This window comes from Muntiacus reevesi, chromosome 20, assembly GCF_963930625.1.
Source record: "Muntiacus reevesi chromosome 20, mMunRee1.1, whole genome shotgun sequence".
NCBI classification, from domain to species: Eukaryota; Metazoa; Chordata; class Mammalia; order Artiodactyla; family Cervidae; genus Muntiacus; species Muntiacus reevesi.
Window position 1 is genome coordinate 35,299,414 of NC_089268.1, and position 22,462 is coordinate 35,321,875.

At 39.6% G+C, this 22,462-nt stretch overlaps 1 protein-coding gene and 1 non-coding gene across 2 annotated transcripts; one reads left to right on the top strand and one right to left on the bottom strand.

Moving 5' to 3' along the window:
* Positions 1-2,237: 2,237 nt before the first annotated feature.
* LOC136151485 (chorionic somatomammotropin hormone 2-like) lies at positions 2,238-16,855 on the bottom strand. Its single transcript, XM_065912661.1, has 5 exons — positions 16,681-16,855; positions 6,061-6,233; positions 5,002-5,109; positions 3,061-3,240; positions 2,238-2,429 (listed from the first exon to the last, which is right to left on the bottom strand). The coding sequence occupies exons 1-5, from the start codon at positions 16,853-16,855 to the stop codon at positions 2,238-2,240; spliced, it is 828 nt and encodes a 275-aa protein (XP_065768733.1).
* Positions 6,607-6,710, top strand: LOC136151999 (U6 spliceosomal RNA). The gene has a single exon (XR_010660160.1). It is a non-coding gene; the product is annotated as a U6 spliceosomal RNA (small nuclear RNA).
* Positions 16,856-22,462: the final 5,607 nt, after the last annotated feature.

Here is a 22,462-nt window from a genome sequence, read left to right on the forward strand (position 1 = left end):
CTAGGCATTTTGGAAGGACTGAAGTTAAAGCTGAAACTCCAATGCTTTGGCCATTTCATGCAAAGAGTGGACTCATTGGAAAAGACCCTGATGCTGGGAGGGATTGGGGGCAGGGGGAGAAGGGGATGACAGAGAATGAGATGGCTGGATGGCATCACCAACTCGATGGGCATGAGTTTGAGTAAACTCCGGGATTTGGTGATGGACAGGGAGGCCTGGTATGCTGCGATTCATGGGGTCGCAAAGAGTCAGATTGACTGAGTGACTGAACTGAATTGAACTGAAGGCATTTTGGAAAGAGGCTAGGAAGGAGTCTTTCCATTATTAGTAATTTACTTTCAGGGCATTAGAAAGCTGTTCAGTTTGAAGAGTCCATCAATACAAGTATATCTCAGGAGTGAACACTGTTTAATTATTTATTTGATTAGTGATTAGCTGACCATCTGCTGAGGGTTAGGCAATGAAGGGTTAGTAAACAATGGAGGATTCAGGCAAAAGGAATGAGGAACTCTTGGAGAAAGTGGACACATGAAGAAGGGGACCATTACCTCTATTTTGGTTAAGTTTTAGGTTTTGTTTAGGCTGGCTCTGTAAAGGTATGGGTTGTTTCCAATTTATTTCCATTCATCATCTATGCTTTACAATCTATGTCTTATTTAAGTGTTAAAAATGACTCGTGACTACTGTTTGTTATCACTGGGTAGTTCAAGATTTGGCTCTGGTATTCCACAGTGTCTAGCAGAGGTTCTGTAGAGTACTTATTTCTATCATTTGCTGCAGAAGCTTAACATGTTTTGGTGATTTCTGGTACTAAGTTGATGAAATACAGGAAAATAGAGCTCAGGTGCTTTTGGATAAAACCTTAATTTTTCTCCTCCCTTCTCTCTGACTTTTCATGTATTGACTCAACCACTCCCATATTGTTGGATGCCTTTTCTGACTCATGTCTGCCTCATTCTTTGCCTGTGTTCAAGGTCTATTTCATTTCCTGTATCTCTCACATCCTTTGCGTCTTATCACTTGGCAGAGCCCTCTTTGATTTTTCATGTCATGATATTCCCAGCTCTTTCTGGTCTTTCTTTCTCTCTACCAGCCCCAACAGCCACAACTTCTCAACCCACATTAAAGTTTCTCTTTTCTAATTCTGGACATACTACTCTCTTGGACTAAATGTTCTTGGTTTCCTGTTGCTTTGTAGAATAAAGACAAACTCTCCATTTTGCATATGTGATTCTCCCTAATGCATGAAAATCTATACAAGCATTTCTCCATTCTAACCCTACAATAATATACACATATCATGGGAGCATAATCATGAGAGATACAGCATGTATGGTAATCAATGAACATTTCTTGTGTTTTTGTCAAACTTAATTATTCACTGATACCTTATAATGCTATACGTATTACTATCTCAGTTGCATTGATCTAGGATGTTGGAGATCCTTACTTCATAAGATGATCCTAAATGAATTGAAGATATACTGTTTTCCTATTTTTGTACATCAATATCCCTTCAACCTTTCAAAACTCCATCATGGAGCCATACCATTTATGTCACTCCTATGTCATCCTCAGATGGCTCCTAGCTTTACTTCAATCTACTGTAGCACCGTGTTGACATCACATCTTATTCTTCTTCATGCTATCATGTAATATAGCAATTTGTGTGTTTATACCACCCTCTCTTTCTCCACAACTTGAAGGCCTGCTTCTGGAAAATAGAGATTTTTTTAAACCTCAGTTTAAGTCCTCACTGTATCCATGACATGTGATTTACTAATCTATAAGGTTAGTGAACTTCAAAGGTTCTTCATTTGTTTATTTCCATTTGGTAACCTGAGAATTCAGTCTTCTTGGTAGCATGACCAGAACCATGAACAATTGACTAATTCTTTGATTCTCATAACTTGACACAGAATAATTGGCTGTGATCCTTAAGTAATCTCTTAATGGTCTTCTTCGTAATGCTAACTTCTATTTGTGACTAATTTTAATAGGAGCTTCATTCTTTCAATTGTAGGCGTGGATTTTCTTTTGATTTTCTATTAAATGAATATAAGAAATGTTAGCAAATTGCCCTTTTAGATTTTGACATCTCTAAAGAGTCTGTGTTTATTTTTTTAAGAGAAGACCCATTTCACACAGCATGCATTAAAAAGCTGTAAATTTCACAGGAGCTTGCTATGGGATAGATCATTTTGACCATCTCAGAGCTGGATGGGATGGATGTGGATTTAGCACGTTTTGCGTATTCGACAGGCTAGGATCTTGGTGTAAATGTCAACTTTACGTGAATCCCTGCTTAGACACTTGAACAGGTTATAAAATTCAGAAAGACGCCTCTCTTCATTGCGGGACGTCAGGGATGAGAGTCCTGACCAGATAATGCGAGTCTTGGTTATCTTCTGATAGACTGGAACAATAATCTGAATACCCAAAAGATAATGACTTCTTAGTCATTGCGTTTTATTAGTATTTACTTATCTTTTTTGCTTCTAATTATCAAATTAAGATTTGGGGAACACATACAAGTATAAAACACTCTAGATTTGGATTTTGGAGCCAGCCTATGAAAAAACTATTAGGAATATAAAAAGTAGAAACATAATTCAAGATTAGCTTTAACTTTCTCTCTTCTTCCTTCCCACTGTCATCCTTTGATTTGAGGAGAACAGGGAAAGATGACAAGTGGACTTCAAGAGCAGATGTCCTGGGATACTTTGAGGAAAATGCTGACCTAGCAAATTCTGTTCTCTAGTTCTCTGAATCTTGATAATATGTCAACCACCTGTGCCCAGGAAGAGGCAAGCTTTTGGTGGAATTGTGTACAATACAGGGAAGGCTGCACATATCAAAAATGGCAGTGAAATCTGATTCCTTTACAGTAGACTCTATCACTATGGATGACTAGGCTCCTGCTTTATGTAGTAGCAGTCTAGCATATAGAAGACGAATCTTTTTCTTACAAACTGAGATATTTCAAAACTCCTTATGCATTACAGAGGTCATCTCTTTTATTCATGAACAAAGCAAGAAATCCCTCTGCAGGAAGCTCACCTTTCTGAATTGACCTGCTATGAATGCTTGAAGTTTGTCTGACATTTTCTCATTCTCTATGGCGCTTGATAGGATAGCCTGTGAGACTTCTTTCAACCTCTGCAGCTCGGTGACTAGATGATGAAAAGGTTTATTCCAGGTGTACAGTAAGATGAGTATCAACTTACTAAGGTCTTCATTCTAAGCAATAAGAAACGGTCTCATTAAAATAATCATAATTGAGTGGTTCTGATAACATGTGATCTTTGCTCAGAGCAGCTGACTTAGAAAAAACTTCTGGTTATTCCTATGTGTATGCAGAGATTTTTGAAGGTAGTAAAAGTTGCAAAAGTCGAAGTATAAGTTATTAGTTCACACTTCACTGAATTATTAAAAATCTAGGTTATTTTAGAAACTAATTCTTCTGATACGTTCTAATTTATACCATGAAGAATTTTCTTTTTCCCTCTGAAATTCTATCACCACTCAGTGAGTTCTTTTATGTTTGTATATTTGTGTGAGAGAAATCTAAATATTTTTTGACAAGTCAGTATGTGCCTGGCAGTACCTGACCCAGGAAAGAGGCATTCTACCTGTGCCCAAATCATTGTCACCAGTGATTCTTTCGTATTAATGAATCAGATGAGTCATTCATATTGATTTTTGATTGGTAATTTGTTTTATGATATTACAACAAAGAGACAATGAGGAAGACGTGACATTCCTAAACAGGCTTTCTTTCCTCAGTTGATCCCAACACCAGCCCCCATGCTGGTATCAGAAGACTCTCTCTTGTTGACATGTGTCCGGGCAGAAAATGGCACAGCGTTGTCTTCAGTAACAGCATCAGTGGGATTCACAATGGACGGTTTTCTCCCCTAGTTCACTACTACTAGTAGAATTGAGCATGAAAATCCTGGGGTCTGAATATCTCTAGTTAATATGCTTGATTTCTTTACATCCATGAACTGTTTTAGTGGTAAAGAACATAGAACTGAATAGGATTAAATATAGTAATGCACATAAAGTGCTTAGTAAAATGTATGGCCATGTAGTAACTCTCAATAAAATTTAAATTCAAGGTTATTGAAAAATCCCTCGTCTTCTTGCTCTTTGACCTTTTTCCTTTACTTGATCATCCTCATTATTAATGAGCTTAACAGAGGAAAAGAATGCTGGTATCACTAATAAGGTTGTAGAGAGAGAGGATAGAATTTTAAGGGGGGATGCATGTGAAAATATTTTAAACAATGTTAGGACAAGGGATAATGCAGGAAATCAGAAAGGAGAGATTATAATGGTCAACATTTAGAGCTGCCACTAATGATTGAGGCTTGATATGTAAACAGTTTTGTCCTCAAAACAGAGGCAATTGTTGCGGCCATGAAAAGCAAAGCAATGTTTTATAGGCCATTGTGGGGGAGACTTGCAAATTAAGAATAAAAGGTGACAGAGGAATGATTGAAAATGATGAATGAGGGAGGTATCAGAGAAGTAGAAGCAGAATCAGGAGAACCTAGAAAGGCAGACGCTCTGGCTCAGTGGTGCAGAATAGGACTCCGTGTATGAGTCACTAGTAACAGGGAGTACTCAAGACTAGGGTGTGTTTCTTACATATTCATGAATTTTGCAATCTTATGTTTTACACATGGAAGTTCCCATTCATTTTTCTGTTTTCATACAGAATAATAGCTGCAACCCTGTGTCGAATGCATTGGTTGAACTAAAGTTGTGTGCATGGACAATTTATAGATCTGTTCTTGTTTTTGCTACTACAGATCTTTAGTTATCCCTTGATTTCACTCACGCTTCATCAGCTGCATAATATAATTTCTCTTCAATGGCTTACGGCTCCTCCACCTTCTTCTGCAAGTACAGGTACCATGACCTCTAATAGTCTGAAGCCTGGTAACCTACGTACTGTCTCATTGATCTGGTGAAAAACCCAGGTGAAAGACTCACGTTCATCTGTTGGGCTTTTTCTCTTTCTTCAGGAGCATGGAGGGGATCTGTGTGGCAGCTGTTGGTGGCATTGATATAGTACTGTGTGCCCTGGACATATTTTTCATCCTAAAAGTGATCAGGCAATTAGTTAGGGTTGTTGGGCATTCAGTATATGAACCCATTACAAGAACATTTATATGTTTGATAGATGTGTAATTTTTTTAACAGGGGAATCACAAAATTTGAAATTCATTCTTTTCCTACTTTTTCTATACATTGTCTCTATAAAATGATTTTACATCTAATTCTTCTAAGTTTAAACTTTTCCCTTCTCTGTTTATTATTATTATTATTATTATTTTCTACTGTTTGAACCAAATATAGTACATATGTACCAATAGTTGATGCTTTCCAGGGACAGTAGTGATAAACAACATTCCTGCTAATGCAGGAGATATTAATGTTAAATGAGCTTTTAGGGAGCAACACTCATCCAATAGGTTTAGTGTCTCCATGAGGCGAAACACCAGAGAATTTTCTCTTCTGTCTCTGTGTCTGTGTGGCCTTTCCTCTGTCTGTCTTCCCCACCCCCCAACCTGTGTGAGGACGCACGGAGAAGCCATCCTGGGAAGAAAGAATTCTTACCAGAACCTCACCTTGCTGGTGCCCTGATCTGGGACTTCTAGCCCCCAGAACTGTGAGGAAATAAATTTCTGGTGTTTATTCCACTGAGTCTATTGTATTCTCTTATGGCATTCTTGGCTGACAAATACAAATTCATTTATTTTGCAAATTTTAAAAAAAGAAAATGAATGGAAGGAAGTGGAAAAAATTATCGCACTTCTAAGGAATCTTTGAGATTTCACAAAACTGATCCTTTATTCAATTTCACCATCTTGTGAACTGACAGCCTCTTGTACCTAGAGAGTGTGTTATTGCAGCCTTCTTCTTTAAAGGATAGGATAGGCCAGTCACTTATGTGAAGTTTCCTTTCGAGAGCCTGGCGGGCTACAGTGCATGGGGTGGAAAGTGTCATACACAATTTAGCTACTAAACCACCACCACCACAGTACTTACAAACTCTTTGAACATTATTGTGGAAAGGTTATGGAAGCTGTGGGTCAGCCAGGCAGCATCGATAAGCAGGTCTGTAAGGGAACTCAGGGGGGTGTCAGGACTGCAGGACGGGCATACGTTGCCTTGGCACAGGAGCAGATTTGACAGGACCAGCAGCAGGAGCAGGCAGGACCCTGCTAAAATAAAAACATGAGCCATTCAGATGATCTAGTCACCTGAGGTTATCAAATCCATCCTGTGGAGGGAAGCCTTCTCTTTCCCTGTTGGTTTGAGCAGGAGTTGGTGCCCTAGTAGCTGGGATGGTGAAGAAGGAGCGCCCTCTGTGTAAATATAGATGGATGACGATATTTGTACAGATAGATAGTCGGAGAAGGAGGTTACTCTGTGCATTATTATACTGCTCCAAGAAGTACTTCTGTGTTCTGCAAACATTTGGAACTTAATTCTGAGCCAGAGTGTTTAGGCCATTTTTTAAACACAGTTTAATGCTGGGACTCAGTATTAAAGTATATGATTTTTTTTTCTGTTTAAGAATTATTTGTGCCTTTGCTTTGGTAGCACAGATATTAGAAAATGGAATAATACTGAGAATATTAGCATTGCCCCTGCCCAAGAATGACAGACAAATTTGTGAAGCCTTCCATATTTTTTGTAACAACTTCGACGGCTGGGACGGAAAGGAAGGTGGGAAGGAGGTTCAAGAGTGAGGGGACATAGGTAAAACTGTGGTTGATTCATGTTGATGTTTGACCGAAAGCAGTACAGTATTGTAAAGCAATTACCCTTCATTAAACATCAATAAATTAAGTATAAAAATGTTTTTTGGGATCATAGAACAGGTTCAGATGTACATTGTATGCCTAAACAGAATCTGTCTGGAAACTGATGATGTCATTTATCATTGATTTGTGATTCATTAACTTTATAGTTGAACAAGAAAAGTAAATTAACAAACACTATTGTCTGTGATTCAGTGTCACAGCAAGCTATAATCCTTGTCTGCATTCGCTTTTAGGTGGTATAGTGCCCCAACTTTGAAACTGAGGCTGGTCCCAGAATTGCACAGTCATGAGTCCTGCCCAGAGTTTTTATTCCTGATGCTGGAGGATTCTGTTCGCTCGTCCACTAGGTGCGAAACTTTCTCTCCTGAGCATTCTCTGGTTCTATCATGTGCACAAGTCTTTCTATTTTGGTGTCTAATTTGATTCTCTTATTCTTTTTATCAGACTGCCAAGTCTCGTTACGATTGACTTTTCAGACCCTTTTGTGCTTTGATTTTTCTGATGCTCATTAGTGTATTTGCTCCCATGTCTACATTTCTGAGTAGTTTTCAGGATCTACATATACCCTACCGTATTTCCTTACTGTTTGGATTTTGGTGTTTAGCATCAGCATACTTTTATCAACTGGATTTTCCTTCTGGTGAAGTTTCTGGTATACAGCTTAAGCTGTTTGGCTCCCACCTGGCTTGTTTGTGTTGTCTCTTTCTAGGCAATACTGCCCCTTCTTTGATACCATTGCTAATTTTCTGTGATTTCACTGCCTCATAATCTTCGTCTTTCTCAATCTACTGTAACTCGAGTATAAGTGTCTTTATGTTGGTATTACTAGTTTATTTCATTTTGTTAATTTTAATTGGAGGCTAGTTACTTCACAATATTTTAGTGGATTTGCCATACATTGACAGGAATCCGCCATGGGTGTACATGTGTTCCCCTTTCTGACCCCCCGCCCACCTCCCTCCCCTTCCCATCCCTCTGGCTTATCCCAGTGCACCAGCCCCGAGCACCCTGGATCATGCATTGAACCTGGACTGGCCATTTGTGTCACATGTGATAACATCTTTCTAAAATCCATATATATGTCTTAGTATACTGTATTGTTGTTTTTCTTTCTGGCTTACTTCACCTGTATAATAGGTTCCATTTCATCCACCTCATTAGAACTGATTCAAATGTATTATTTTTCATGGCTGAGTAATATTCCATTGTGTATATGTACCACAGCTTTTGTAGACATTTGTCTGCTGATGGGCATCTACGTTGCTTCCATGGGCTGGCTATTGTAAACAGTGCTGAACATTGGGGTGCATGTGTCTCATTCAGTTCTGGTTTCCGCAGTGTGTATGCACAGCAGTGGGATTGCTCAGTCATATGGCACTTCTATTTCCAGTGTTTTAAGGAATCTCCACCCTGTTCTCCATAGTGGCTGTATTATTATTTTAAATAAATATCAACCTAGTATTCCAGAGAATTAAAGGAATAAAATTACAATAGTATTAGTAATAATACATTCCCCCAATATTTTAATCCAGTAATGCTCCCAGTTTTAAATGACTAACTATGCATGTATTATTGAGGTCCCTTACTCACTTGACCTTACTAGGTGTTTCAATTTTGAAACAGAAAGTAGAAAACAATGGAGTGGAAAATTCTGAAAATCACCTTGGATTTTTGATGCTTTGAGGTTAAGTATGTAATTATTAGTTTTTTATAGTTAGTGGAGCTATTCTTAGCACTTTGTAATTGCTATTGAGTAAAGGATGCATACTGTGAAGTGCAATCACCAAACAGGAGATTGGAAATAAAGCAAGCAATGTCAGGAAGACACAGGCTTCTGTTTTGGAAGGAAAAACTGACAGTGTCTGTCATCTACCGTCTAATCTTAAAAAATTTTCAAAAAACTTATTCTTCCTTGCCCATTTAATAATTTGAGTTGTTTGATTTCTTCTACTATTGAGTTGCATGAGTCTCTTATATATACCTGGATATGAAGCCCTTACGAAATAAGTGATTTGCAATTTTTTTTTTCATCCCATAAATTGCCTTTTCATTTTCTTGATGGCTTCTTTTACTATGCAGAAGATTTTGAGTTTGATGTGGTCTCACTAGTTTATTTTTTCGAAAAGCTCTTGCCTTTGCTTTTTTTTTTTAATTTTATTTTATTAGTTGGAGGCCAATTACTTCACAACATTTCAGTGGGTTTTGTCATACATTGACACGAATCAGCCATTGAGTTACACGTATTCCCCATCCCGATCCCCCCTCCCACCTCCCTCTCCACCCCACTCCTCTGGGTCCTCCCAGTGCACCAGGCCCGAGCACTCGTCTCATGCATCCCACCTGGGCTAGTGATCTGATTCACCATAGATAATATACATGCTGTTCTTTTGAAACATCTCACCCTCACCTTCTCCCACGGAGTTCAAAAGTCTGTTCTGTACTTCTGTGTTTCTTTTTCTGTTTTGCATCTAGGGTTATCGTTACCATCTTTCTAAATTCCGTATATATGTGTTAGTATGCTGTAATGTTCTTTATCTTTCTGGCTTACTTCACTCTGTATAATGGGCTCCAGTTTCGTCCATCTCATTAGAACTGATTCAAATGAATTCTTTTTAACGGCTGAGTAATATTCCATGGTGTATATGTACCACAGCTTCCTTATCCATTCATCTGCGGATGGGCATCTAGGCTGCTTCCATGTCCTGGCTATTATAAACAGTGCTGCGATGAACATTGGGGTGCACGTGTCTCTTTCAGATCTGGTTTCCTTGGTTTGTATGCCCAGAAGTGGTATTGCTGGGTCATATGGCAGTTCTATTTCCAGTTTTTTAAGAAATCTCCACACTGTTTTCCATAGTGGCTGTACTAGTTTGCATTCCCACCAACAGTGTAAGAGGGTTCCCTTTTCTCCACACCCTCTCTAGCATTTATTGCTTGTAGATTTTTGGATAGCAGCCATCCTGACTGGCGTGTAATGGTATCTCATTGTGGTTTTGATTTGCATTTCTCTAATAATGAGTGATGTTGAGCATCTTTTCGTGTGTTTGTTAGCCATCTGTATGTCTTCTTTGGAGAAATGTCTGTTTAGTTCTTTGGCCCATTTTTTGATTGGGTCATTTATTTTTCTGGAATTGAGCTTCAGGAGTTGCTTGTATATTTTTGAGATTAATCCTTTGTCTGTTTCTTCATTTGCTATTATTTTCTCCCAATCTGAGGGCTGTCTTTTCACCTTACTTATAGTTTCCTTTGTAGTGCAAAAGCTTTTACGTTTCATTAGGTCCCATTTGTTTAGTTTTGCTTTTATTTCCAATATTCTGGGAGGTGGGTCATAGAGGATCCTGCTGAGATTTATGTCAGAGAGTGTTTTGCCTATGTTCTCCTCTAGGAGTTTAATAGTTTCTGGTCTTACATTTAGATCTTTAATCCATTTTGAGTTTATTTTTGTGTATGGTGTTAGAAAGTGTTCTAGTTTCATTCTTTTACAAGTGGTTGACCAGTTTTCCCAGCACCACTGGTTAAAGAGGTTGTCTTTTTTCCATTGTATATCCTTGCCTCCTTTGTCAAAGATAAGGTGTCCATAGGTTCGTGGATTTATCTCTGGGCTTTCTATTCTGTTCCATTGATCTATATTTCTGTCTTTGTGCCAGTACCATACTGTCTTGATGACTGTGGCTTTGTAGTAGAGTCTGAAGTCAGGGAGGGTGATTCCTCCAGTTCCATTCTTCTTTCTCAAGATTACTTTGGCTATTCGTGGTTTTCTGTATTTCCATACAAATTGTGAAATTATTTGTTCTAGTTCTGTGAAAAATACCGTTGGTAGCTTGATAGGGATTGCATTGAATCTATAGATTGCTTTGGGTAGAATAGCCATTTTGACAATATTGATTCTTCCAATCCATGAACACGGTATGTTTCTCCATCTGTTTGTGTCCTCTTTGATTTCTTTCATCAGTGTTTTATAGTTTTCTATTTGCCTTTGCTTTTGATGACTGCTTTGTTTGAGCTACTTGTATTCCGGAAAGCAATCCTTTACCAGTTGTTTTATTTGCTATTATCTTCTCCCATTCTTACCAAAAGACACAAAGTGGCTGAATGGATACAAAAACAAGACCTGTATATATGCTGTCTACAAGAGGCCCACTTCAGTCCTAGAGACTCATACAGACTGAAAGTGAGAGGATGGAAAAAGATATTCCATGCAAATGAAAATCCAAAGAAAACCAGATTGGCAATTTTCATATCAGAAAAAATAAATCTTAAAATAAAATCTATTATAAAGGATAAAGAAGGACACTACAAAATGATCAAGGGATCAGTCCAAGAAAAAGACAAAACAATTTAAAATATTTATGTTTCCAACATAGGAGCACTTCCATATATAAGGTGAACACTAACTGACATAAAACGGGAAACTGACAGTAACACAGTAGTAGGAGGGCATGTTAACACCCGCCTCTACCAATGGATAGATCATCAAAACAGAAAATAAGTAAGGAAACATAAACCTAAAGGGAACTATTAGAGCAAACAGACCCAGTAGATATCTTCAGCACATTCCATCCAAACGCAGAATACACTTTCTTCTCAGGTGAACGTGGAACATTTTTTTCATCTTGGGTCACAAATCAAACCTCAGTAAATTTAAAGAAATTGAAACTTTATCAAGCATTTTCTCTGAACACAGCACTGTGAGACTGGATAACGACTATAGGAATAAAAAAAAAATTAAAGACAAAAAACACATGGAGATTAAACAAAACATTTCTAAATAATGAACATGTTACTGAAGAAATAAAGGATGCGATGGGCATGAGTCTGAGTAAACTCCGGGAGGTTTTGATGGACAGGGAGGCCTGGCGTGCTGCGATTCATGGGGTCGCAAAGACTTGGACATGACTGAGCGACTGAACTGAATTGAACTGATGCACTGTTTGTAGGGATGTGTACCAGTGCAACTGTTATCGAAAAATATTCTGGTGCTTCCTCAAGAAATTTAAAAGAGAGCTGTTATGTGATCCATTATCCGACTTCTGGATATATAGTCAAAGGAAATGAAATCATTGTCTCAAAGAGAGATCTGTATTCCCAAGTTCATTGCAGCATTATTCACAGTAGCCTTGGTATAGGAACAAACTGAGTGTGTTTCAACAGGTGAATGGATTAAAACAAGACATATATAGGTAAATATTATTTAGCCATTAGAAAAAGAAAGAAGTCCTTCCATCTGTGGCTACTTGGATGAAACGGGAGGGCATTACGCTAAGTTAACTAAGTCAGAGTAAGAAAAATATTATATGATCTCAATTATAAGGAATCTCAGAACAACAACAACAACAAAAAAGATGGAGCTCAGAGGAGAAAAATGAATGCCAAAGACTGGAGGGTAGGACAAATAGGTAGAGATTTTTAAAGGTTACATATTCTCATGTATAAAAAATTAATGCATTCTGAGGTTCTAATTTAGACCCATCAACGACAGGCTCTGTCATCAGAAGAGGATGCAGAAGGAAGCGTGCTGAGCAAACCTCTAGAAACCAATGCTTCCACAGTCCCTAGAATGTCCCAACCCTGATTCTGGATTTTGCATGATGGATCGCACAGAGGCGTGGCCGTGAGGAGCAGCCCCTCGCCCAAGGTCGGGGGTGGTGACCGAGAGCACCAGGCTGCAACAGTGTAGGAGTGGCCGAGAGGATCTAACCCAGGTCTGAGATCAGAGGCGGCGGCTGAGGGGAGCTATCCCACTTCCGAGGTCAGGGACGGCAGCAAGAGAAGAGCTACCCTATGCTGAAGTCATGGGCTGGGGAAGAGAGAAGCAATCCCACAGCTAATGAGTGGTGGCTGGGCCAAGAGGAGTTACTCCACGTTCAAGGTCAGAAGGGGCGGCCATGAGGAGATACCCCTGGTCCAAGATAAGGAGCAGCAGCTGCGCTTTGCTGGAGCAGCCGTAAAGAGATATCCCACGTCCAAGGTAAGAGAAACCCAAGTAAGATGGTAGGTGTCGCGAGAGGGCATCAGAGGGCAGGCACACTGCAACTATAATCACAGAAATCTAGCCAATCTGATCACAGGACCACACTCTTCTCTAACTCATGAAACTAAGCCATGCCGTGTGGGGCCACTGAAGAAATGGATGGGTCATGGTGGAGAGGTCAGACAGAATGTGGTCCACTGGAGAAGGGAATGGCAAACCACTTCAGAATTCTTGCCTTGAGAACCCCATGAACAATATGAAAAGGCAAAATGATAGGATACTGAAAGAGGATCTCTGCAGGTCGGAATGTGCCCAATATGCTACTGGAGATCAGTGGAGAAATAACTCCAGAAGGAATGAAGGAATGGAGCCAAAGCAAAAACAATACCCATTTGAGGATGGGACTAGTGATAGAAGCAAGGTCTGATGCTATAAGGAGCAATATTGCAAAGGAACCTGGAATGTTAGGTCCATGAATCAAGGCAAATTGGAAGCGGTCAAACAGGAGATGGCAAAGGTGAATGTCGACATTCTAGGAATCAGTGAACTAAAATGGACTGGAATGGGTGAAATTAACTCAGATGACCATTATATCTACTACTGTGGGTAGGAACCCCTTAGAAGAAATGCAGTAGCCATCTTGGTCAACAAAAGAGTTCAAAATGCAGTACTTGGTGGCAATCTCAAAAACGATAGTATGATCTCTGTTCATTTCCAAGGCAATCAATTCAAAATCAAGATAATCCAAGACTATGCCCCAACTAGTAACACTGAAGAAGCTGAAGTTGAACAGTTCTATGAAGACCTACAAGATGTTTTAGGACTAACACCCAAAAAAAAGATGTCCTTTTCATTCTAGGGGACTTGAAAGCAAAAGTAGGAAGTCAATAGAGTTTTGTCAAGAGAAAACACTGGTCATAGCAAACACCTTCTTCCAGCAGCACAAGAGAAGACTCTACACATGGAAAACACAAGATGGTTGAAGCCGAATTCAGATTGATTATATTCTTAGCGACCAAAGATGGAGAAGCTCTGTACCTTCAGCAAAAACAAGACCAGGAGCTGACTCTGGCTCAGATCATGAACTCCTTATGGCCAAATTTAGACTTATATTGATGAAAGTAGGTAAAACCACTAGACCATTCAGGTATGACCTAAATCAAATCCCTAATGACTATACAGTAGATGTGAGAAAGAGATTTAAGTAACCAGATCTGATAGAGTGCTGATGAACTATGGACGGAGGTTCATGACATTGTAAAAGAGACAGGGATCAAGACCATCCCCATGGAAAAGAAATACAAAAAGGCAAAATGGTTGTTTGAGGAGACCTTACAAATAGCTGTGTAAAGAAGAGACGTGAAAAGCAAAGGAGAAATGGAAAGATATTTCCATTTCAATGCAGAATTCCAAAGAATAGCAAGGAGAGGTAAGAAAGCCTTCCTTAGTGATCAATGCAAAGAAATAGAGGAAAACAGAATGGGGAAGACAAGAGATCACTTCAAGAAAATGAGGGATACCAAGGGAACATTTCATGCAAAGATGGGTTCGATAAAGCATAGAAATGGTATAGACCTAAGAGAAGCAGAAGATGCAGAGAAGAGGTGGCATGAATAAACAGAAGAACTGTACAAAAATGATCTTCACAACCCAGATAATCACAACGGTGTGGTCATTCACGTAGATCCAGACATCCTGGAATGTGAAGTCAAGTGGGCCTTAGAAGGCATCACTAGGAACAAAGCTAGTGGACGTGATGGAATTCCAGTTGACCTATTTCAAATCCTGAAAGATGATGCTGTGAAAGTACTGCACTCAATATGCTAGCAAATTTGGAAAAATCAGCAGTGGCCAGAGGACTGGAAAAGGTCAATTTTCATTCCAATTCCCAAGGAAAGGCAATCCCAAAGGGTGCTCAAACTATGGCATAATTGCACTCATCTCACACGCTAGTAAAGTAATGCTCAAAATTCTGAAAGCCAGGCCTCAGCAATACGTGAACCGTGAATATCCAGATGTTCAAACTGGTATTAGAAAGGCAGAGAAACCAGAGATCAAATTGCCAACATCTGTTGGAACATCGAAAAAGCAAGAGAGTTCCAGAAAAACGTCTACTTCTGCTTTATTGACTATACCAAACCTGTTGACTGTGCGGATCACAATAAACTGTGGAAAATTCTGGAAAGATGGGAATACCAGACCACCTGACTTGCTTCCTGAGACATCTGTATGCAGGTCAGGAAGCTAGAGTTAGAATTGGACATGGACCAACAGACTGGTTCCAAATAGGAAAAGGAGTACATCAAGGCTGCATATTGTCACCCTGCTTATTTAGCTTATATGCAGAGTATATCATGAAAGATGCTAGGCTGGAGAAGCACAAGCTGGAATCAAGATTGCCAGGAGAAATATAAGTAACCTCTGATATGCAGATGACACCACCCTTGAGACAGAAAGTGAAGAGGAACTAAAAAACCTCTTGATGAAAGTGAAAGAGGAGAGTGAAAAAGTGAGCTTTAAGTTCAACATTCAGAAAACTAAGATCATGGTATCTGGTCCCATCACTTCATGGGAAATAGATGGGGAAAACAGTGGAAACAGTGTCAGGCTTTGTTCCTGGGGCTCCAGAATCACTACAGATGCAGATTGCAGCCATGAAATTAAAAGACACTTACTCCTTGGAAGGAAAGTTATTACCAACTTAGATAGCATGTTTAAAAGCAGAGACATTACTTTGCCAACAAAGGTATGTCCTGTCAAGGCTATGGTTTTTCCAGTGGTCGTGTATGGATGTGAGAGTTGGACGGTATAGAAAGCTGAGCCCTAAAAAATTTATGCATTTGAACTGTGGTGTTGGCGACGACTCTTTAGAGTCCCTTGGACTGCAAGGAGATCCAACAAGCCCATCCTAAAGGAGCTCAGTCCTGGGTGTTCATTGGAAGGATGCTGAAGCTGAAACTCCAATATTTTGGCCACCTCATGCAAAAACTTGACTCACTGAAAAAGACCCTGATGATGGGAGGTATTGGGGGCAGGAGGAGAAGGGGACGACAGAGGATGAGATGGCTGGATGGCATCACCGACTAGATCAACATTAGTTTGAGTAAACTCCGTGATTTGTGATGGACAAGGAGGTCTGGCGTGCTACGATTCATGGGTTCGCAAAGACTCAGACTTGACAGAATGACTGAACTGAACTGAACTGAGATTCTAATATTTGAGAGTCATGATCTAATCATGAGATCTAATAATGAGATTGATCAAGCTCTGGATGTTGGTTATGGACAGGGAAGCCTGTGTTGCCATAGTCCATGGGGTCAAAATAGTTGGACACAACTGAATGACTGACTCAACTGAAGAGAGTGGAACTTACCTGTGTTTTCCTCAAAAAGCAAAAGTCTAACATGTGTGGTGATGGCAATGATACTTAAAAGAAAGGGAAACTCATTTCTAATAGATTCACAAATGGGGGTGGACAAGATGACGGAGCAGTAGTAGGAAGTGGGGTACACCTCTCTCCACCGATGCATCAAGAAGGTCTAAAGACACAGCAATTCTCACAGAAGACCAGGAGAATACTGGCGGGATGCCCAGACTACTGAGGAGGAATATTAGGGGCCACACAGAACTCGGTAGGACAAAGGAGAGAAGGGTCGAGGATGAAGGGGAAAGAAGGAGGAGAATAAGTGGGAGCAGCCTGCACCTGGCGTTGAGGGAGCTGAAGCGCAGGGGAGAGATCCCCACATCCATGGCCGTCCACTGGAATGGGGAAGTCATTTGAGGCTGTTGGGGAGTGAACTAACTAACCCGTGACCATCTGAACGGAGTGAGAACCACATAGACAAGCCATGCTGCTGCCTTTCATACCTTGGACAGGGTTGTAAGTCCACTGGTGTCCACGGAAGCTGGGAGCTGAGGCCATGGGGATTGCAGAATGATTCCAGGATGAGGACTTCTGTTGACCGTGGGGAGTCAGCCGGATGGGATGGGATGGAGGAAATCTGCTGCATCCAATGCTTCTTAAGGAAAGCCACGAGGCCATAAGTGTAGGGTACAGCTTCCCGTGGAGGAGAGCTATCTCTTTCTCCATGGTGGTACCTGTAGGTTGAGCAATACAGAAAGACTTCAGTGAGGGTGGTCCTTGAGTGTCTGATGCACTAAGCAATGGAGAATTTGAATGTCTATATACCCTACCCTACCCTATTCTCTGCCTAAATTGTGGGTTTTAACACCGTAATATTTTTATGAAATTAAATTTCTTCTGGCAGAATTTCTGGTTTACAAATTAAGCTAATTCCTCACATCTGACTCATTCTTGGTGTTTCAAGAAACTTTGAGAACCTTCCTTCCTCTTAAGGCAATACTGCCCTTTACTTTACTACCATTGCTGACTTCCCATGTTTTCACTTCTTGCCTAATATATTCTATGTCTTTCTCTATTCACTATCACTTTAGTGGTATGTGACCTTTGTTGGTATTAATTTTTATAATGAAGTATTACCCTGATGCAGTAGAGAATCAAAAGGACTACAGTTACAACACTAGTAATAGATTACCTCCAAATTATAATCCATTAATGCTCCCATTTGAAACTGATTATCTATGTATATATCATTGAGGGCTCTTAACTCATTGTCCTTGCTTAGTGGCTTTATTTTGAAATGAAATATAGAAAACAATGGAGTGGTCAACTCTGGAAATTACCTTGCCTTTTATAGGTCTCATAGTAGATATGCAAATAATTGTTTGTTTGTTTGTTTTCCCAGTGCGGCTGTTCTTAGTACATATTATAGCTCAGTGTGGGGTGATTTCTATTGACTGAAGAATGTACACTTTGAACTGTAATTGTCAAACAAATGAGTGGAGATGAATAAAGTAATACCAAGAAAGCACAAGTTTTTGTTGTTCTAGAAGGAAAATCTTGCTGTGTCTCTCATCTGCAGTCTAATCTTCAGGTTTATTGAAACTCTTAATTTTCTTAAGCACCATTAAAAATTTGGATTATTTGGTGTTTTTTGCCCTTGAGTTGTATGTCTCATGTATTTTTGGATATTAAGCTCTTATCAAATATATGGGGGCAGGAGGAGAAGAGGACAACAGAGGATGAGATGACTGGATGGCATCACTGACTCAATGGACATGAGTTTGAGTAAACTCTAAGAGTTGGTGAAGGAAAGGGAGGCCTGGCATGCTGCGATTCATGGGGTCGCAAAGAGTCGGACATGACTGAGCGACTGAACTGAACTGAACTGAAATATATGATTTGGAAATACCTTCTGTCAATCTGTAAATTGCCATTTGATTTTGTTGATGTTCCTTTGTTTGGAGTTTGATGTGGTGTCACTTGTTTGTTTTAGCAGTTGTTGCCTTGTTGCCTTGGCTTTTGGTGTGAAATCCAAAAACTCATTGCAAAGACAGAAGGCAAGAAGATTGCCTCAATGTTTTCTTCTAGGGGTTTAATTGCTTCAAACCTTATGTTCAATTTTTTATACCCTGTTTAGTTGATTTTTGTGTATGGTAAAAGACAGGGGCACAGTTTCATTTTTCCATAGCATTATTCAGTTTTCCCCATGCAATATTTGAAAAGCTTCTCCTTTTCCCATTTGATAGTCTTGGCTCCTTTCTCATAAGCTAACTGACAATATATGGGTGTGTGTTCCTTTCTTGCTTGTCTGTTCTGCTCTGTTGATCTATGTGTCTGCTTTCGTGCCAGAAGCAAATCATTCTGTTTTGATTACTATAGCTCTCTAATACAATTTGAAATCAGCAACCCTAGTCTCGAACGTTGTTCTTCTTGCCCAAGATCACTTTGACTCTGGTATTTTGTGATCTATTACAGCAGAATAGACCAAGAAGAGATGGAAAAAGGACACAGAAGAACTATACGAAAAAAAAATGAACTTCATGATCCAGATAATCACAATGGTGTATTTTCTCACTCAGAACCAGACGTTCAGGAATGTGAAGTCAAATGGGTTTTAAGAAGCACTGCTGCCCATAAAGCTAGTGGAGATGATAGAAAGCCAGCAAAGCTACTTAAAATCCTAAAAGATGATGCTAGTAAAGTTCCCCGCTAAATATGTCAGAAAATTTGGAAAAGCCAGCAGGGACCCGAGGACAGGAAGGGGTCAATCCTCATCCTAGTTCCCAAGAAGGGCAGTACTAAAGAATATTCAAGCCAATGAACAGTTGTACTCATCTCCCATGCTAGTAAGGTTATGCTCAATTCCTCCAGCCTAGTCTTCAGCATTATGTGAACATAGAAATTCCAGATATTCAAGTTCGGTTTAGCAAAGGCAGAGGAACCAGAGATCAAATTGCCAACATTTGCTGGAACATAGAGAAAGCAAGGGATCCAGAAAAGCATCTGCTTCATTGACCTCACCAAACTGTGTGGATCACAAAGTGGAAAACACTTAAGGAGATGGGACTACCAGACCAACCATACCTGTCTTCTGAGAAACCTGTATGCAGTTCAAAAAGTAACAGTTAGAAGCAGACAAGGAACAATAAACTGGTTCTAAATTGGTGAAGGAGTCCGTCAACACGGTATATTGTCACCCTGCTGATTTTGCTTATATGCAGAGCATATGAGAAATGCTGGACTAGATGAGTCCTAAAGGCTGGAATCAAGATTGCTGGGAGAAATATCAACAACCTCAGATATGTGAGTGATACCACTGTAATGGCAGAAAGGGAAGTGGAACTAAAGAGGCTCTTGATGGGGTGAAAGAGGAGAGTGAAAAAGCCGGCTTAAAACTCCATACCAAAAAAGCAAAAATCATGGCATCTGGTCCCATCACTTCCATGGCAAATAAAAGGGGAAAAGATGGAAGCAGTGACAGATTTCCTCTTCTTGGCGTCTAAACTCACCGTGGATTGTGACTGCAATCATGAAATTAGAAGATGATTCCTTCTTGGCAGGAAAGCTATGACAAAACTAGACAGTGTGTTAAAAGCAAAAACATCACTTTGCTGACAGAAGTCTGTACAGTCAAGGATATACTCTTTCCAGTAGTCATGTATGCATGAAAGAGCTGGACAGACAATAAAGAAGGAAGAGTACTGAAGAACTTATATTTATGAACTGTGGTTCTATAGAAGACTCTTGAGAGTCCCTTTGATAGCAAGGAGATCAAACCAATCCACCTTAAAGGAAATCAACCCTGAATACTCTTCGGAAGGACTGATGCTGAAGCTGAAGCTCCAATACTTTGGCCACCTAATGTGAATAGCTGACTCACTGGAAAAGACCCTGATGCTGGGAAAGATTGAAGGCAGAAGAAAAAGAGGCTGACAGAGGATGAGATGGTTGGCTGGCATCACCAATTCAATGGGCATGAACTTGGGCAAATTCTAAGAGATGGTAAGGGACAGGGAAGTCTGGCATACTTCAGTCCCTGGAGTCACAAAGAGTCAGACATGACCTGGCAATTGAACAGAAACAACAACATTTTTATACAAGTTGTAGAATTTTTTTTTTCTGTTTTGTGAAAATTGCCTTGGAATTTTGAATGAGACTGCAGTGAATATGTATATAGGTTTGGGTAGTATGGTTGTATTAACAATGTTAATTCTTCTAGTCAATAAATATGAAATATGTTTCCTTTTGTGTCTTATAAACATTTCTTTCATGCGTCTCTTGAATGTTTTCATACATGGATCTTTCAACACCTTGCTTAAATTTATTTCTTTTTTTTTTTTTTTGATGCAATTGTAAGTGGGATTATTTGTATTTCTGTAATTTGTTTTTGTGTATGGATAGGTAACTGAGTTTTATATATTCAAATACAGTATACAAAATGCATGCTATTTTTACAGAGTAGACAATTCACACACACACCCCCCCCCCATTAAGACATACATAACACCCAAGAATTATATGACAAGATGCTCAACATCACTATCAGGGAAGAGCAAATCCAAAGTACAACATATACCAGATCATTTTGTTTAAATGGCTTTCACCAAACAGTAAGAAATAAGTGTGATTGAGGATGTGTAGAAAATGGGGGTCTTAATGCATTATTGGTAGGAATGTATATTGGTGCAATTTCCATGGAAAACCTTCTGGAAGTTTCTCACAAAATTTCAAAAGAACTGTTATGTGGCCATTAATTCCACTTCTGGATATACATTCACTTCTGAATATATATTGAAAGGAAATGAAATAATTATCTCAAAGAGAAATCTGTACTCCCGTATTCATTGCATCTATATTCACAGTAGCCTAGAAACAAACTATTACAGGAACAATCTGAGTATCTGTCAGCAGGTGAAGAGATTAAAACAATGTGATGTGATATATATATGTGAATTTTATTTGGCCATTAAGGAAGAAAGAAATTCTTCCATATGGTCAGCATGCATTAAATTGGAGGGCCTTATGCTAACTCTTGCCTGGAAAATCCATGGACGGAGGAGCCTGGTAGGCTGCAGTCCATGGGGTCGCGAAGAGTCGGACACGACTGAGCGACTTCAGCTCACTTTTCACTTACCTGCATTGGAGAAGGAAATGGCAACCCACTCCAGTGTTTTGCCTGCAGAATCCCAGGGACGGGGCAGCCTGGTGGACTGCCATCTATGGGGTCGGACACAATCCCATACAGGGTCGGACACGACTGAACTGACTTAGCAGCAGCATGCTAAGTAAAGTGAGCGAAAGACGGATACTGTATGATCTCAATTGTAAGGAATTAAAAAAAAAAAATGGAAATCGGAAACAGAGTAGGAAAATGATTGCCAAGGTCTGGAGGGTGGGGGAAATAGGGACGGGTTTGTAAAAAGTTATACTTTTTAACATATTAAAATTATAAGGTCTGAGGATCTAATGTATAGCATGATGGCAATAACTGATAAAATTGTGTTGTATAATAGATGCTGTCTAAGAGAGTGGAACTTGCCTGTGTTCTCTTCAAAAAGTAAAAGGTAAACATATCAGATGATAGGTATGTTACTTAAGTTAATAGAAAGGGGAACTCTTTTCTAATACATATGTAAATGAGGGTCAGCACTATGGCAGAGGGGTAGGTGGAAATGGCAAGTATACTGGAGTGGGTTGCCATTTCCTCCTTCAGCAAAGCTTCTCGACTTAGGGATTGAACCATCGTCTGTGTCTCCCTCATTGCAGGCAGATTCTTTAGTTGCTGAGTCATCAGGGAAGTCCTAACAAAACTACCATATCTCCTAGAAATTCTACAATTGGGCATATACCCTGAGAAAACCATAATTCAAACAGACACGTGTACCCCAAAATTCATTGCAACAGTGTTTACAATAGCCAGGACATGGAAGCAATCTAGATGTGCACTGAGAGAGGAGTGGATAAAGAAGTTGTGGTGCATCTATACAAGGGAATTTGAGTTAACCATAAAGAGAAGTGAATTTGGGTCACTTGAGCTGAGGTGGATGAACCTACAGCCTATTGTGGAGAGTGAAGTAGGTCAGAAAGAGAAAACCAAAAGTTCTATATTAATGAGTATTTAAGGAATCTAGAAAAATGGCACTGATTTACCTGTTTTCAGGGCAGGAAGAGAGACACAGACAGAGAACGGGTTTGTGGATACAATGCGGGAAGGAGAGGGCAAATTGAATTGAGAGAGTCTCACTGAAACACAGTACATTACCACGTGTAAACTGTTAACAGACA